The 15,656-nt window shown below is 50.1% G+C and overlaps 1 protein-coding gene across 1 annotated transcript in view; it reads right to left on the reverse strand.

Annotated features, from left to right (window-relative positions):
* Positions 1 to 708: 708 nt before the first annotated feature.
* The window catches only part of PHLPP1 (PH domain and leucine rich repeat protein phosphatase 1), a 191,883-nt gene continuing 176,935 nt past the window's right edge, over positions 709 to 15,656 (reverse strand). The window contains exons 13-17 of the mRNA XM_075532660.1: positions 13,544 to 13,674; positions 6,901 to 7,005; positions 5,081 to 5,275; positions 3,678 to 3,906; positions 709 to 2,674 (exon numbers count right to left, since the gene is read on the reverse strand). Coding sequence (XP_075388775.1) covers positions 1,544 to 2,674; positions 3,678 to 3,906; positions 5,081 to 5,275; positions 6,901 to 7,005; positions 13,544 to 13,674 — 1,791 coding nt within the window. The 3' untranslated portion in view covers positions 709 to 1,543. The remainder of the gene's footprint in view (positions 2,675 to 3,677; positions 3,907 to 5,080; positions 5,276 to 6,900; positions 7,006 to 13,543; positions 13,675 to 15,656) is intronic.

The following is a 15,656-nucleotide window of genomic DNA, read 5'->3' on the forward strand; positions in this document are numbered from 1 at the left end:
TGTGGGGCAGGGTGGGTCGAGGGGCCAGGCGCTGCTGAGTGGTGTGGGGCTCCCTTGGTCCCTGGCTGGGCTGAAAGGCACCTGGGCTTCCCGAGGCCTCTGGGGTTGCCTCAGAGTGCAATATGCATGTGGCCCTCCTCACCAGTGAAGTCTGGATGCTATCCCCACCACGCCAGCCACTGGCCTGGCCCCTGGAGGAGGGTCACAGCCTATTGCCGCCAAGCACATAGGCTGAGAAGCGTTCATTGTCCTGGTCACTGAGCCAGTCATATGAGGGCCCGAGAGGGACACCAGGGTCCGTGGAGAAGTTGGTCCACACGGGAGAGGGAAGCTAGTGCTTGAACCATGTGTCTGATGAGGTGCGTGTGGGTGGTGCTGGGGAAGTGCGAGGAGTGCTCCATCTCCTTCAGGACCTGTGGCACGCCACCCACCTGCCAGGGGCAGGGCCCAATCAGCCCTGGATTTCCCCCAGTATTCCCGACTGTTCCTGAACCCCAGGAGCCCCAGAGAAGTGACGATGCACCGGGTTTTGTGTCTGCTCTAACGTCCACACACCCCCAGGATCAGCAGGGCTGGCTTGCCAGTGGTTCCGGCAGCTCCCTCAGTGCTAATGCCACCCTTTTAGGTCCTTCCCATTAAAAACTGGGCATTCCTTCCACTCGATGGGAACCCAAGGCGGCCACTGAGACAAACGCGGGTGGGCCCAGTACTTGTAAATTTTATATTTATTATTACAAAAGTACGACCTGTTTATTGTGCATTCTGCTTTCATAGAACTCTTGGTATGTAAATGATCTCGTTGAACCCTAGGCAGTCATGCTGATTGTGGCGGCAGTAAGGGACACAATTAAAAAGTGTCTCAAAGTTGGGGGAGGGCTTGAGGCTGGGGGTGCAGGTTCCCCTCTGGGGCCGACTGTTCCTGTGTGAGGAGCAGAGGTCCGCTGCTCGGCTTCACCCTGTCAGGAGTTCCAGGTGGGGGGTGGGGAAGGGCGGGAGGGGACGTTGTCAGTTCGAGCTGTGTCCTTACGCCATTGCCAAGACTACAAAACATTGTAAGCATCACTATACAACACTGAGCTATTTACAATAGAAATGTCTCAATCAACTGTTCTCTCAGAGAAAATTAGTGGATCCCAGTGACTTCTGTCACCTGACAGAGTAAAGCAACTCCTAAGAGTTAGTCTCCGTGTTCTACAAACGTCTATCATTTTCAAGACAAAAAGAGAGAGAATCACTAGCACTGGCCACCTGCCCTGCCTTCCGAACAAACAGAACAAGTCGTTTTAACAAATATCCCATTATCGTTACTGTTTCTCTGTAATATATTAAGCCTTCTGTTCTTTGTCTTTACACTTTTGATATGTTAAGGGAAGAAGTTAACAGAGGTGGTAAATCATATTGGTAAAGCATCACTAGAAGAGAAGTGGTCATTATTAAAAAAAAAAAAAAAGACAAACAGGAAGAGGACCTCCTACAAGAGGCTGTGGGGGCAGAGGGGAGGCGGCTGGTGCCCCTAGTTGGCAGCCGTCCATGGCGCCGCTGGTCATAGCGGCGTGTCGTAGTAGTCCGGCAGCGGCTCCGGCGGGGGCACGGGCTGTGGTGGCGGCTGCTCCTGGTGGTGCTTCATGAGCTCTCTGACCTCCTCTTCCAGCTCTGGCGGGATGATGAACTGATCATCCGGATCAGGCTGGGCAGGGGCCGCAAAGTAGCCTCCGGGCTTCCTCAGAGGCGCGTCGGTGGCCACCTCGATCACATTGTGGCTCCTTTCCTGGGGCGCCACAGAGCCATTGGCCCTCCGGCGCCCCATGGTCCCCACTGAGGAGAAGTCCGCCTTCCTGGGCAGCCCAGGCTCATCCTCGTTGGCGCTGATGACAATGCCCTCGTCGCTGGCCTCGGCCGGCACCTGCAGCAGGCTCGGCCGCCTTTCCTTCTCCCGGGCCCGGCTGCAGTGGATGTCCACCTCCACCTCCACCCGGCTGCCATTGCTGAACACGCCCTCGATGGGCTCCTCGTCCTCGCTGTCCAGCCCGTTGTCCGAGAAGGCGCTGGAGAAGGTGGCGCTGGAGAGCTGGCGCTGGAAGGCGCTGGCCAGGCAGACGGGATGCAGCGTGCAGCGTGGCTCGCTGGGGTAGGCGGGGCTGCTCTCGCTCAGGACACCCGACGGGGGCTCATCGGAGGCAGTAGAGCCCACCTCGCTGCTCATCTCCGACGTGGAGATCTCGCTGCTGATCTCAGAGGCCATGCCGCTGCTGGAGGAGGGCACGCCCAGCCCGTCAGCCGGCCGGTCCTTGAGGACCATGCTGACTGAGGGTGGGAAGAGGCCGGGGCTGGGCGGCGGCACAGGCCCACCGGCACCCAGCTCACAGCAGCAGCAGCTGTCCTCAGAGACATTGAGCTGCACCACCACAGCACTGACGCTGTCGTGGCAGCCGTAGCCCTGGGCCAGAGTGCACAGCTTCTTGGCGGCGGCCAGGGCGTCGGGCACGTTCCGCACAGCCTCCACGGCCTCCTCGGTGGACAGGCTGTCCCACAAGCCTTTGCTGCCCAGGATGAAGAACTCGTCCTGGGGGGTCAGCGTCACTGACTGCACGTGAGGGCGGGGCACCACGCTGGGGTGGAGGAAGGTGTAGCCCAGGATGCGCGTGGACTCGGTGACGCCATTCACCTTGCCGTCCTGCAGGAAGAAGGGCCGGTGAGCAAGCACTCCACACACAGACCTCCTGGTGACAGGGGAGGGCCACAGGGAAGTATGGGGAGGGCAGAGGGGGCACAGGGAAGTGGGGGGAGGGACGGAGGGCCACTATGGGAAGGGATTAAAGGCCACAGAGGACAATGGATGGCGGGGTGGGGTGGGGTGGTGGGAGGGGAGAAGTCCTGTTGTACCCCTTTGGTACATCAAACAAAAGTGGCCACCATGTCTGCATGCGAGCAGGTGAGATGGGCACCATTTATAAAAGCCAAGCCAAACTCATTGCCATAAGTCTATTCCAGCTCACGTCTGGTGGCACAGTGGGTTAAGAGTTGGACCAATAACTTCAAGGTCAGCAGTTTGAAACTGCCAGCTGCTCTGGGCTAGAGAAAGATGAGGCTTTCTACGCCTATACAGATTTACAGCCTTGGAAACCCACAACGGCAGCTCTATCCTGGTCTACAAGGTCGCTGTAAGTTTACACATAAGGTTACAAGCCACCCAGCATCACTGGAAGGAGAACGCCTGGGTGGCTTGCGGGGCAAGAAGGTGTGCACTTAAAGAAGGGTCAATTCCTTGAGTTTCTTGACCATGGCTTCCTGGTGGCAGGGGGAGGGGGAGGTCTCCTGGCTTTGTGCAGCAGGGCTCAGACCACTTTTCCTCACAAGCTAAGGCTTGGGCCATTTGCCAGCTAGAAGGCCTTTTCCTGGGAGTGCCTGTTCCGTTCTCAATCTTACAAGTTTGAGGTATAAAGGTCATCCCCTGTGTGAGGCAGAGCTCAGATCTGTGCACACAGTGTGATCGCCGGGGAGAGCAGCATCCTCAGCCTCCTACCCATGGAGGGCAGAAGCATTCAGCAAGAGCTATATTATTCAATACAGCAAAATAATGCCCTCAGGTATGTCCCTCGAGGAATCTGCTTTATGACACCATGGGTGTGGCACCAAATCCATTCTCCCAGGTGAAGTACGGCCTCCTCCCCTCTCACCTCTGTGACAATGGCCTTGTGCTGCTTAATCCGCCTCAGCTCCTCCTCACAGCTCATGACGTATGACCTGGACAGAGGCAACGGCTTCCCATTCCGACACAGAACCGTCTGGCACTTGCCCACATTAGCCGAGGTCAGGGTGAAGGACCCCCCGGGGTCCACTGGGTCATGCTTGATATGACAAAGGACGGCCGCACCGCCAAGCTTCTGCCCAGCAGTCCCAAGTTTCCTGGGATCCAAAGAGGAAAAACCAAATATAGCCTCACATGTCATGGTGATTCCACAGAAAGGCTACCACCAACCAGACAGGGATAGGACCACCCCAGTGTGCATGGCTCAGATCTCCCGGGGTAACGCCCATGGGTACACACCTGTGGCCTGAGAGGTTGTCACCTCAGCCCGGGAGCCATAGGAGCCTATCTGAAAAATGGAGTCCGTCGACTGGTATGGCCAGTGACCAAGCCTGCCAGAGGGGTGGTCCAAAGATGGCAGGGAGCAAATAGCCCTTCTCGTCCCGCAGGGGGAGAACCCGAGGGGCCATTTCAATCAGGCAGGTTCCGGTTCAACACCACCCACAGATGCAGGTACTTCTATACCATGGACCTCCCTGCTCTTTCCTAAGATGCTTGCAGTGTGCATGTTCACATCTGGAGTGACCAACTCAGTGGGGTTTGGAGGACCAGTCTTATCTAATGTAGAATATCCACACACTGCACTGTCTATTAGCAATCCACCTCCACGGTGGAAAAGTTCCCACACTCACCAGGGGCAAGGACGCCCTGCAAGTCCCACGGGGGCAATGCCTTCCAGGCCCCGCCCCCTCATTCTCACAGGAACAGACGTTCAGGTACTGCTAACTCCTATGCAGTGGGAGCCAAGGGACTCCTGAGCAAACACACCAGGGGTCAGACCAACCCTAAGATGCCCACACCCTACAAGTGAAGATGAGTGGCCCCTGAGGTGGGGCTGTGACTCGGGCCTGGACTCCCAACTTCTGAGCACCCAGGAGATACCAACCGCATTCCATATCCCATCACTCAGGGTGACAAAGTGCCGTTGTGGGTGGAAACTTCGGGAAGTGGCTCCGGGTTGTCTCCAACAGTGAGCAGGGTAACACAGGAAAAGGGAGAACCACTAAGCTCACTCAGCCCACGCGGCTTCAAACCCATGGCAGCACGGCATGAATGTGAAACGGGACCATTTCAGAGAAGCCGGGTGTCGGGGGCCTTGGGAGTTCCCCCGGTTTGTGGTGAACATTCTGGATAAACCTGGCAGCATGACAAGACTGTGAGGTCCAGTTCTGAGAGAGAGAATTCCTGCCATTGGCCCAAGCCCTCTCGTGTCTACGCTCAACCCAGGAGGGTGGGACAGCCGCCTTCTGAGCAGCGGGCACTCTCCTTTACCTCTGCATGACTATGAAGGTGTTGGCCATGTACTCCTCTTCCCGCTTCGTCTTCTGCAGCTCCTCGGCCAGAATGTCACTCATGGTGCACTGCAGCAGGTAGGGTACCTCCACGTTGCGGTCCCCGTCAAACACGCCATACAGGGCCTCCCGGTTGTCGCAGAAGTTGTTCACTGACAGGGCTGCAACGCACAACCTGCAACCAAAGAAGACTGGGCTCAGTGCCCCCTCCTCCTCTTGGTTCCCGGCCCAGCTTAGCCCCTTTGCCCATCTGGCCAGCTCCAGTGGGTTGACACACAGCATCTCTTCCAACCTGACCCAGACAGCTTTATAGTGGGTAAACGGATCCCTGCTAATTTACATGAGGGCTGGGGGGTGGGGAGCAGAATCGACAACAAAGGGTTAATAAGGGGTGGGGGTGCTACTGGGGCAGCGGAACCCCTGTGTAGTTATAAATATAATAGAATCAACCTCTCTCTTTGGGAGCAGAAAGCCTCAGCTTTCTCCCTTGGAGCAGCTGGTGCCTTTGAACTGCTGACACAGTCAGTAGCCCAATGCATAACCCACTGCTGCCACACCTGGGCTCCCTGCATCTCCTCAGGTAAACTGGAATGAGAAAGCAGGTTCACTTCCTGGTGTGTTTATAAGACACAGGTCCAGGAATCTAAAGAACGAGCTTCAAAAAGAAACTCTGAAGGCAAGGCGCTCTCTCCTCGGCAGCCCCTGGGACCACCCTCCTCTGCAGAACACACGACCCCCCGCCACCCTGGGCAGGCCCAGGTCTGGAGCAGAATCTTTCTCCGCCCTGGAGAAAGCAGTCAGTATGACAACAGCAATCCCATGCAGGGTGGTCGGCTCAGAAAGGATCTCAGCCTGGGGGCCAGTGGAGCCACCGGAAGGCCTTACACATTTGGTCAACAGCTCAGGTGGGGAATTCTCCACTTGACCCATTCTAATGCCAATGCTACTCTGTGGCCTTTTCCTACTCTAATAAGTGATAAAGACAAGTTATAGAAGGATACTGCTTTAGGAGCCCTTGCCTGGTACATACACCAAAAGGACAGAGCTGTTAGTCCACTACAGGTGACTCAGATGAAAAGCCTGGTGGCCTACCTCCAAACGAAAACCGTGGCCCATAGTTCACCTTGGACAACGTAGGATTGCCGTCAGTTGGCACTGACTCAGCAGCAATTGGGCTTCTTTTCTAGTAAATGTCAGCAGCCCCTCTCTTCACGAGGCGATTCACGAAGCCTGCTGTACATGAAGTCTCACACTAGGTGTCTCAGTGACACCTAACAACAATGTCAGTGTCTCACAACACAAACATGCTGGAGATACGGACAGCTCAGGAGGGAGGGTGGTGCAAAACAGGCAGGAGCCAGAGGTGAGATGAACAGCTAATGCCGAGTTAACGAACATCAAACTGCTGCCGGCTCCTTCAAAGGGCAAAGGGCCCGAAAAAGACTGCCCAGCCCGTCACGGAGGTGCTGCGGAATAGGGCTCACTCGGGCCACTCCACCTTCCACACGATGCCTGTTTTCCTTGGTAAACAGGCTCTGGGAAAGAGAGAGGCTTTTCAGAGGGGCAGGGGCTCATTTCAGTGCATGCTCCTTTTCCAAACACGGGGTCCTAACTTGGCATCGCGGCCCAGCAACCCCTCTCACCAAGAGAAGACGCCACATTATGCAGGGCTATGGCTCAGGGTTCCAACAGGAAGGAGTGACCCCTGGGGGGCATCTCCAGGCATGTCTCCACCAGAGAAGCAAGGCCACGTGAGGTGGGCAGCAGGCAGGGTCCCACTCTGGATGCCACTCAACTTACTTGTTTTTCATGCCAGAAGCTTCTGTGTAGCCGTGGCTCCACACAGCAGGGGCACCCGAGGCATCTCCTGCTGAGGGCTGGTCGATCTTGAAACAGCGGATGTTACTGAAGAGAGACCGAGGGGGACAGGAGTCTTTAAATGTGAGCCCAGGTAAACTGCTACCTCTGAGGACACCCCCCCGCTGGGCACACACCTGACCACTGGCCCCCATCTACTATCTGGCTTTTGGACCAGCCTTCTCTCACAGTGCAGGCCCGGGGCAGACTGAGAGCAGGCAAGGCCGTGCTGGCCAGGGTTATTGCCAAGGCCAGCTAGATGGTCACTGGTGATGGAAAGGGCTGCTCTCACCTTGGCCTTGTGAAAACAAAGGTTAACTTGGGAAAACAAAGGCTGGGTATCTTCTTAAAGCATGCACATCCAGCTTGGAAACGGGCAAATTCAAAGCCACAGTTTTGTATAGTCGACTCGAGGGAATTCGGAAACACTCCCAAATCCAATTTGTATGCGTGCCAAGCCGTTAGAATATCCGAGCAAAGACTACCCCCTCTCCTCCTGCAGCTTTTTACACCTGCAGGGTCATCCACGATACGATGGGGAACTATCATAAAATGCAACTTACAAAGCAAGGGCAGGATTGTCATCAAGGACTGGTTGTCCTGCGCGGCTGACTGAATTGACTCATAGCAGCCTCTAGAGCAGCGGTTCTCAATGTATGGGTTGTGACCCCTTTGGGGGTCTAATGACCCTTTCAGAGGCCACCTAATACATCCTGCATATGTTTATATGACGATTCATAACAGTAGCAAAATGACAGTTATGAAGTAGCAACAAAAATAATGTTATGGTTGGGGGGGTCACCACAACCTGAGGAACTGTATGAAAGGGTGGCGGCATCAGGAAGGTTGAGAGCCACTGCTCTAGGGCAAGGGAGAGGTCTGAGCACTTCCAGGGCCGCCATCTCTCCGAGGGCAGACTGCCAGGTCTTTTCTCCCAAGGAGCCAATGGTGGGTTTGACCCGCTGAGTCTCTGGCTGCTGCTCAGCCCTAACCCTGTGCCACTGGAGCTCCTGTGTAAGTCAGCCATGTGGGTGTCAACCCGCAGCCCGAGGTTCTGACCTGACCTCCGCTCCCTGGGCCATGACTGGTCAAACGGGACCTAAGACGGACTACGGAGGAAACCTTCCAATGGAGCTCATTAAACATGAGCCTACTGCTCCGACTCGGCAGCCTCATAGAGGGGCCCTGAAGAATGGCAAGTGGGTGTTTGCCAAGTCTTCTCCTAAGCAGACAGTTCAGTTTAACTTCTGAAGACTGTCTGCCTGGAGGAGTGTGTTCTTCCAAGATCAAGCTCTAAGGGGCCACATTGACAGCACTGACTCCACATCATGACCCAGATTTCTTATTAGCGGGCAGTGAGTTTAGGTTCCTGGGGGAAGGGTGAGGTGGGAAAGAACTCAGAAAGGGAGGATGAGAATGTCTGCACAACTAGAAGGATGTTGACAAGGTCAGTGACTTGTACGTGGAGGAATCGCTGAGCTGGCATAGGGTCTCCTGTGTACAGTCTCAACAACAAAAATAAATTTTACTTAAAAGAAAAAAATAAAAGGCTGGCTACCACATGGTGAAATATCTGCAAATTACCACCAGTCCCTCTCTCCATTAATTAAACAAGATTACACCCTATGTCTCTACGCTTAGCGGCTTGCACTCTGTATCAGACCCCAGGAGAGTCGAGTATCTGTCAGTGCTCATTAACTCCAAATTGTAACACAAACTAAGTAGCCTTAAGAGGAGTGACTCCGCTCTAGGAAGGAGATCAATATTGGACTAGTTTCACTTTGATTCTAGAACTAAGTGGTGCCGTGTATTTGGTTGAGGTTTTGAAATATTTGATTAAAGGAAAAGTTTCCGTTATCAATTATCAGCGAGCATTCAATTTTCTCTTATTGAAAAAAGACATCAGAGATAAGGTCACTGGAGATGTGAGGTACTCTCAAGGCAGCTCCAACTCCGGCGTAAACAGAAACGAAACGTTGCCTGGTCTTGCACCATCCCCACAATAGTAGGGGTGTTTGAGCGCTCTGATCATGGCCACTGGGGTGTACCCACTGGGTCAGTCCACCTCATTGAAGCTCCTCTTTTCCACTGGCTGTCTACCACAAATGATACCCAAAGTGGTAAGCGAGTCAAGCCTCAAGCTCCTTACTGCGGAGGAGTTGCCTGGCTGCCTGCCCATCACCCATTTGTTCTCCATATGCCTGGCACCATCTTACCCGCTAGAAATGGTACAGAATGCAATGGGATTCCTAAGGTATACCTTAAAATTCTTACATCTTCACACATCTTAGGAAAAACAGAAGACTCACTTCTAAAGACATTAGTATTTTTTAATGTGTTTTCCTTTGAGTCGGAGCTGACTGACCGCAACCTTAGGGAGAGAATGAAGACGCCCATCCTGCGCAGTTCTCACATCTGCCAGTGTGCCTGAGCCCGTCGTGGCGGCCCTCCACCTTGGGGAGCATCTTCCTCTTTTCGGCTGACCTTCTCTTTACGAAGCATGGCGTCCTTCTCTAGTGACGAGTCCCTCCTGATAACATGTTCTCAACATCCTCGCTTCTAAGGAGCACTCTGGTTGTTCTTCTTCCAAGACAGATTTGTTTTTCCCTCTGGCGGCCCATGACACATTTAATAGTCTTCACCAACACCATAATTCAAAAGCACTAATTCTTCTTCAGTCTTCCATATTCATTACCCAGATTTCACATGCATTTGAGGCAACGGAATGTACTATGGTTTGAGTCAGGTGCACCTTTGCCTTGAAAGTGCCATCTCTGCTTTTTAGTGCTTCACAGAGATCTTTGGTAGGAGCTGTGCCCAAAGCAATGTGTCATTGACTTCCAGACTGGTGCTTCCAAGGGTGCTGATTCTGTACAACCTCGAGCTTTGCTCCGTTTATCATCATGTTGGCTACAGGTCTATTTGGGAGAATTTTTCTTTTCTTTATGTTGAAGTGGAACCCATAAGGAAGCCTGTAATCTTCGAGTAAGGAGGGCTGGGGTGAACTACACATTGCAGGTTTCCAATGAGCCTTCCTCCATTTCTGATGTCGCAGTGTTCTTCATACAGTACAGCTTCTTGGATTATTTGCTCAGCAGACAGAGTAAGTATTGTGAAAAGATACAACTGTGACCGAAAGGATACCTTCCTTGATTTTAAGCAATGCAGCATCCCCTTGTTCTGAGTGTACAACTGGTCTAGGGTGGGTTGCATGTGAATTGTCCTGGAATTCCCATTCTTCCCAGTGCTACCCACAATTGTTCCCAATGCTACCCACACAGCTGCATGTGACTGCCTAGTCAATAAAACACGGAGAAGCATCTTCCAAGAGCCATCTGATGTCAACAGTGACATTTTCCCCTCCACATCCTCTTCTGTATTTGGCTTGTATTTCTGGCATTTTTTAGGAGACACACTGCTGCAACTATTTTAAAATCATCTTCAGCAAAATTTTACTTGCATGCCATTATTAGAATAAATGACACAGATGAACATAGAACACAGAGCCCTAAAATAATGCCATTCCCTAGCCTGACAAAGAGAGAAACTCACTCACTGCCAATGAGCTGATTCTGAATCGTAGTGATCCGACAGCAAACACACAGTTCCTTTGGGTTTCAGAGACTGTTGGTCTTAACAGGGGCAGAGAACTTAATCTTCTTTTCTCCCTTGGAGAAGCTGGTGGATTTGAACTGATCTTGGGATTAACAGCTCAACAAAATATACCACTGGGCCACCAGGATTCCTTCGCCTGAACTGGCCTGACTGTTGGCTCTTACACATCTCTCTCCTACGCAGGTAAAGTGTCTCTGAGAGCTTGGACTCAATCCCAGGGGAGAGCCGCCATATGCTTTCACTCCTGTCTCGCTGAGACCCAGCAGCACCAGGAACACATTAGACACGGAAACCTTGCTGGTAATTAAGAACCCACAACCTTCTAGATGCTAACCAGAGGTGCTATTTTCAGGGGAGAGCACTGAGATTCCATTGTCTGCGGCTACCTTATCCCATATGAGACACATGTGCTTCTCCATGGTGGCCCAGCCCACTCAAGGAACATATGCTCAGCGTCAAAAAGGGGACACGTATGTTTTTTCCTATGCATATATAGTGGGCTCTCTCTGTGTACTCTATTTCACAAACAGCACCGCTCACATAAACAGCATGCCCATGTAAATAACATACACATGCAAACAATGCAACCAAGCAGGGAAGGGACGGGGGTTGTGTGGGTTTGCAAAAAACATACTGCATCATTTGTGTAAAAACACAGTGTACAGTTTTGTGTCTTTTTCTAATTAAATCATGAACATTTCCCCCAAGTCAGGTTATAGGTGTGCCAAATATACGTGCCAAGTTGGTGACTACTGCTGTGGCTGAACGGAAATCTTATTTTTGATGATTACTTTATAATGATATTTTTTACAATAGAAAACCCAGGTCTAAGGATATGAATATTTTTCGAAGCTAAAAATGCTGCTACAGAGAACAACTGTTTTCAATTTACAGTGCTTCAGCAGCACCAATCTGAGAAAACATGTTATCATTTAAATGTTTTATTGAGTGTTTCCTTGATATCCTAATAAGGCCGAGCATGATCTTTTCATGTAATTATTTGTACTTCTTTTGTTAAATGTTAACATCTGCTTCTTTCCTGTTTTAGTCTGTGTTGCTTTTCTTTGTGATTTAAAGAACATTTTCTATTAAGAAAAATTATTGCTTTTGTTTTCCACATTTTAATTTTGGTCAAAGTAGCTTTTGGGGTGGACTTTTAAAACTTCCATGTTCACTGTCAGAAAGTAGGCACACAAATTTTCTCATGCATTTCTAACAGGGGTTTCATTCTGATAACTGTATTTTTCACAAGCAGTATGCCCGTGTAGATAATATAAAATGTAAACAATGTGAAAATAATAAGAATATGAAAGTTTTTGTATAAGCACACATAACAAATATTAAAAGCAAGTGTCAGCATATTGGTTTCTTAACTTCCTTTCTCCTTCTTTTTATCTTTAAGAGTAATTTTGTAGTTTGTAAATATATTTAAGATTTCTTCTGACTTAAAAATTATTTCAATTTGTACATTTAACTCTTTTAATTTGCCTGGGATTTACTGTCTGTGAGTTAAGAATTTAACTTGTATTTTTCTCTAACTAGCTAGTTTCATCAGCAAATCTCGATATAATTCGATACAAAAATTTCCTGTCATTTCTGCAGAATTACTCAAAAGCGGCCTGTGACAAGGAGATACTTATTTCGAGAACCTGTGTGCTTTTAGCCCCACAAAGTAGCTCTGAAATGATAGAGCCTATCTTTCCCTCTCAGAGATGAGAAAGCAGGTCTGCAGAGACTCAGGGTTTGGGGCAGGTGTCCTTGGTCTGGCCTAGCACCAGGGCCCTGCATCCTACCTAAGCAGTAGTCTTTGATTCTGTATTACAAACCACTGTCTCATGAAGTATTTAAAAGCTCAACAAACAGGCCTGTACTGGGCTAATCTTCCCCAGGAGTCCCCTTAAATATTTCCCAATTCTGGTTTGCGCTACAGCCAAGGCAAGGAGCGATGGGCCATTCATCCATGCTCAACTCTTCTCCACAGGTGTCTGCCAAGAGCGCACAAAGAAATGGAAGACACCATGACCATAGGTGGCAATGTCCACAGTGGTCAGCTCTAAGTCACAATCACATGACACAGCCTTCTGGAAATCCCGAAACGTTTAAAGAAGAAAACAAAGACCACCCACCATGGCCTGCTCCGCAGTAACACAGTAACACTAGTTCCACATTTGTCCTCAGTCCCTCCAGGCACTTTACAGGGGTGCTCCTGTACACCGTCAATGTTTGAGGAAAGTGGGTTATAGTGCACTACACGCATTTCTCTGTGCTCTTCCCGTTGACGTAACATCACACTGGAAGTGTAGTTTCATGTGAGCATTGTAATGGCTGTATCACAAGGTTCAAATGTGGAACAATCTCCTTTATGTAATTTTACTGATGGGCATTTAGTGTCCTGTGATGAATGTTCTTACAAAGACCTCTTTTCTAATGAGAATACCTTTCATCTTCTAAACAGCAAACTGCAACCTAGAATTCTCTGACAACATCAGCAATGAAACAATAACAATAAACCCCTGCTTCCTAAAAGACAAAAGGAACTTTAGCAGTGCTAAACTAGCTCTACAGCCCCAGTTTGGTTAACCGAGACTTTGCTCCAAGTGCCTCCTTTCCCCCACATGAGCACCTCTCTCACAAGTCCCTCTGGGTACCACAGGCGCCACCACCGATGGACACCTGCACCTCAGTCCCAGACCTCCGCTCGCCTCCGAGTCTTCTGGGCCGTCTTCCTCTCGGCACGGACCCTCCTTGTGCTCTTCCCACTTCTTCCAAACCTTTCCAGACGTACAAATGAATAGCTGCTTGCAATCTTGTTTTGCCTTCCGCTTTCCTGAACTGCAGACTTTCAAATCACTTCACTTCAAAGGGGTGCAGGTGCCTAGGGTTTCTGTTGGATGATCTGACGAAGACTTACACACACTGCTAGGGATCAGAACAGGGCCGCTCCAGCCCGCCCGCCCTGAGCAGCACTTACTTGAGCAGTTCCAGGGTTCTGTGGTCCAGCGAGAGCCGGGGGTTGCCAGTCAGGTCAAGGTCTTGAAGCTTTGGAGGGAGGTTTTCAGGTAAAGTGACTTCGCTGAGCTCGTTACAGCTCAGGTCCACGCACTGCAAAAAAAAGTGGATACAAGATATCTGGAGAAGTAGCTAGGCCACATAAGTAGCATTCTCCTTGCAAGAGAAGTCCCTCTGACCTTTCAATACCCCACAGAGGTCAAGGGCAGGAAAGAACCCTTTGGGCTATTCTGCGTCAATGTTTTACCATGTTGTTAAATGCAGTAATAATTCTTACTTCCCAGAATGCCCTTTATTCTGCCCATCGTTGGCTTTTTATCTATCTCTCGGCATCTAAAATTCCCATATGTATATAAGCCGAGTTTTTCAGCATTTTAATGCCCTTTTGGTGGTAAAATTAGGTGCCTCAGCTGAATATCAGGTCGGCTTATACTTGAGTATATACGGTAAGCAGTGACTGGAAATACCCTAAAGAGAGGATATTTTATTTTTCGCAAAGTGGCTGCTTAAGCCTGTTTGGGCCATAAAAGCTCTAAAAAAAGCATCAAGATGAAAATTACTAAGGAATTTTAAACACAACAAACAAGGAGAAGAGGCCATTCATGATGAAAAGGAGCTGGATAGAAAGACCTGCAGACAGACCTGCTTATTGTAAGCCTCGCATAGGAGGGAATGAATGGACTGATGTATATTGATGTATATAAATCCCACCCCTAATTTAGTGAATAAACACATCCTTGGAATGTTTTCAGTCAATGCTTAATTTTAGATGTCAAGAGAAACTTAAAAGGACAATAATGGAAGGAACAACGAACACGAATTTTCTGTGGTATTCAGAGAAAGCAAAAATTCTTACTGAAATTTGCTAAATCTGTATTAGTGTTGACGGCAGAGGAGCCAACAGAATTATTTTCCTGCACTTGACCTTGATAGTGATCAGAATAAATACAGCAAACCAAAAGACAACACCGAAATCCAAACCCACTGACATTGAGTCAACTCCCACCCAGATTGACCTTGTAGGAGAAAGCAGAACTGCTCCCTGTGGGTTTCTGAGGCTATCAGTCTTTACCAGAGTACAGAGGAGGAAGCCTCATCATTCTCCTAAGGAGGAGCTAGTCGTTGCGAACTGCTGACCCAGCAGTGAGCAGCCTAAACTGTAACCCACTAGGCCACAAGGGTTCCTTAAAACGCTCTATCTGTTCCTGAAAGTAATGCCTCCCCCATGCTGGAAAACAGTGTATGGCGGAGCTGGGAAAGCTGGGACTTGTGAGGCTACATTTCCATTGGGCAGAGAACCAGGAATGGAGACAAAGTCAGCCGACAGGCAATGTGGCTGGACAAGAGGGTGTATAATCTGCTAGACCAGCGGGAGGATCACACACACAAACACACACACACACACACACACACACGGATTAGTAATACTGTAACAAAAGAAATACCCACAGAGCTGGTTAAAGATCTCAAGATAGCTTGTAAAGGAGAACTGTTTCTAAGAAAATTAGGATCTTAAAGGTGAATAAAAACCTTCCTTTTATATAAAAATAAGCTCAAATAACCAAAGTGATCCACTGGTTGATAAGCATTGCCATTAGGTCGATGCTGCCAGATGCCATCTAGGGAAGACTACAACTGTCCATGGGGTTTTCAAGCAGGGGCCCATCTTTCTCCTACGGATCGGCTGTGGGTTCCAACAACAGGCTGTGTTAGCACCCAAGCACTTAACTTCTGCATCACCAAGGCTCCTTGGGAGGGTGGGGTGAGGAGGCTGGGTAAAATGAAAAGCTGTGTTGTGGGCAGAATATCTTCACACACTCAATATCATATCATACCCTGTTCTCACACAACAGCAGTGAGGTAAGCTATGCTGTCATTTTAAATCACTGCATTATGCCACAGGGGCATGGAACCCTCGGTACAAAAAGTGGGCATAGCACTAAAGGGACCCCTCTAAAGACACAGGAGCTCCCAGGGGACCCACTGTTGGAGATAGAATAGCCTCTCCCTGGCCGGTAGGCAATTAAACCCTAAACCAGCCCCCCTGTCACCCAGTCCGTTCTGACTCACTGCCA

The sequence above is a fragment of the Tenrec ecaudatus genome, chromosome 15 (assembly GCF_050624435.1).
Source record: "Tenrec ecaudatus isolate mTenEca1 chromosome 15, mTenEca1.hap1, whole genome shotgun sequence".
Taxonomy (NCBI): Eukaryota; Metazoa; Chordata; class Mammalia; order Afrosoricida; family Tenrecidae; genus Tenrec; species Tenrec ecaudatus.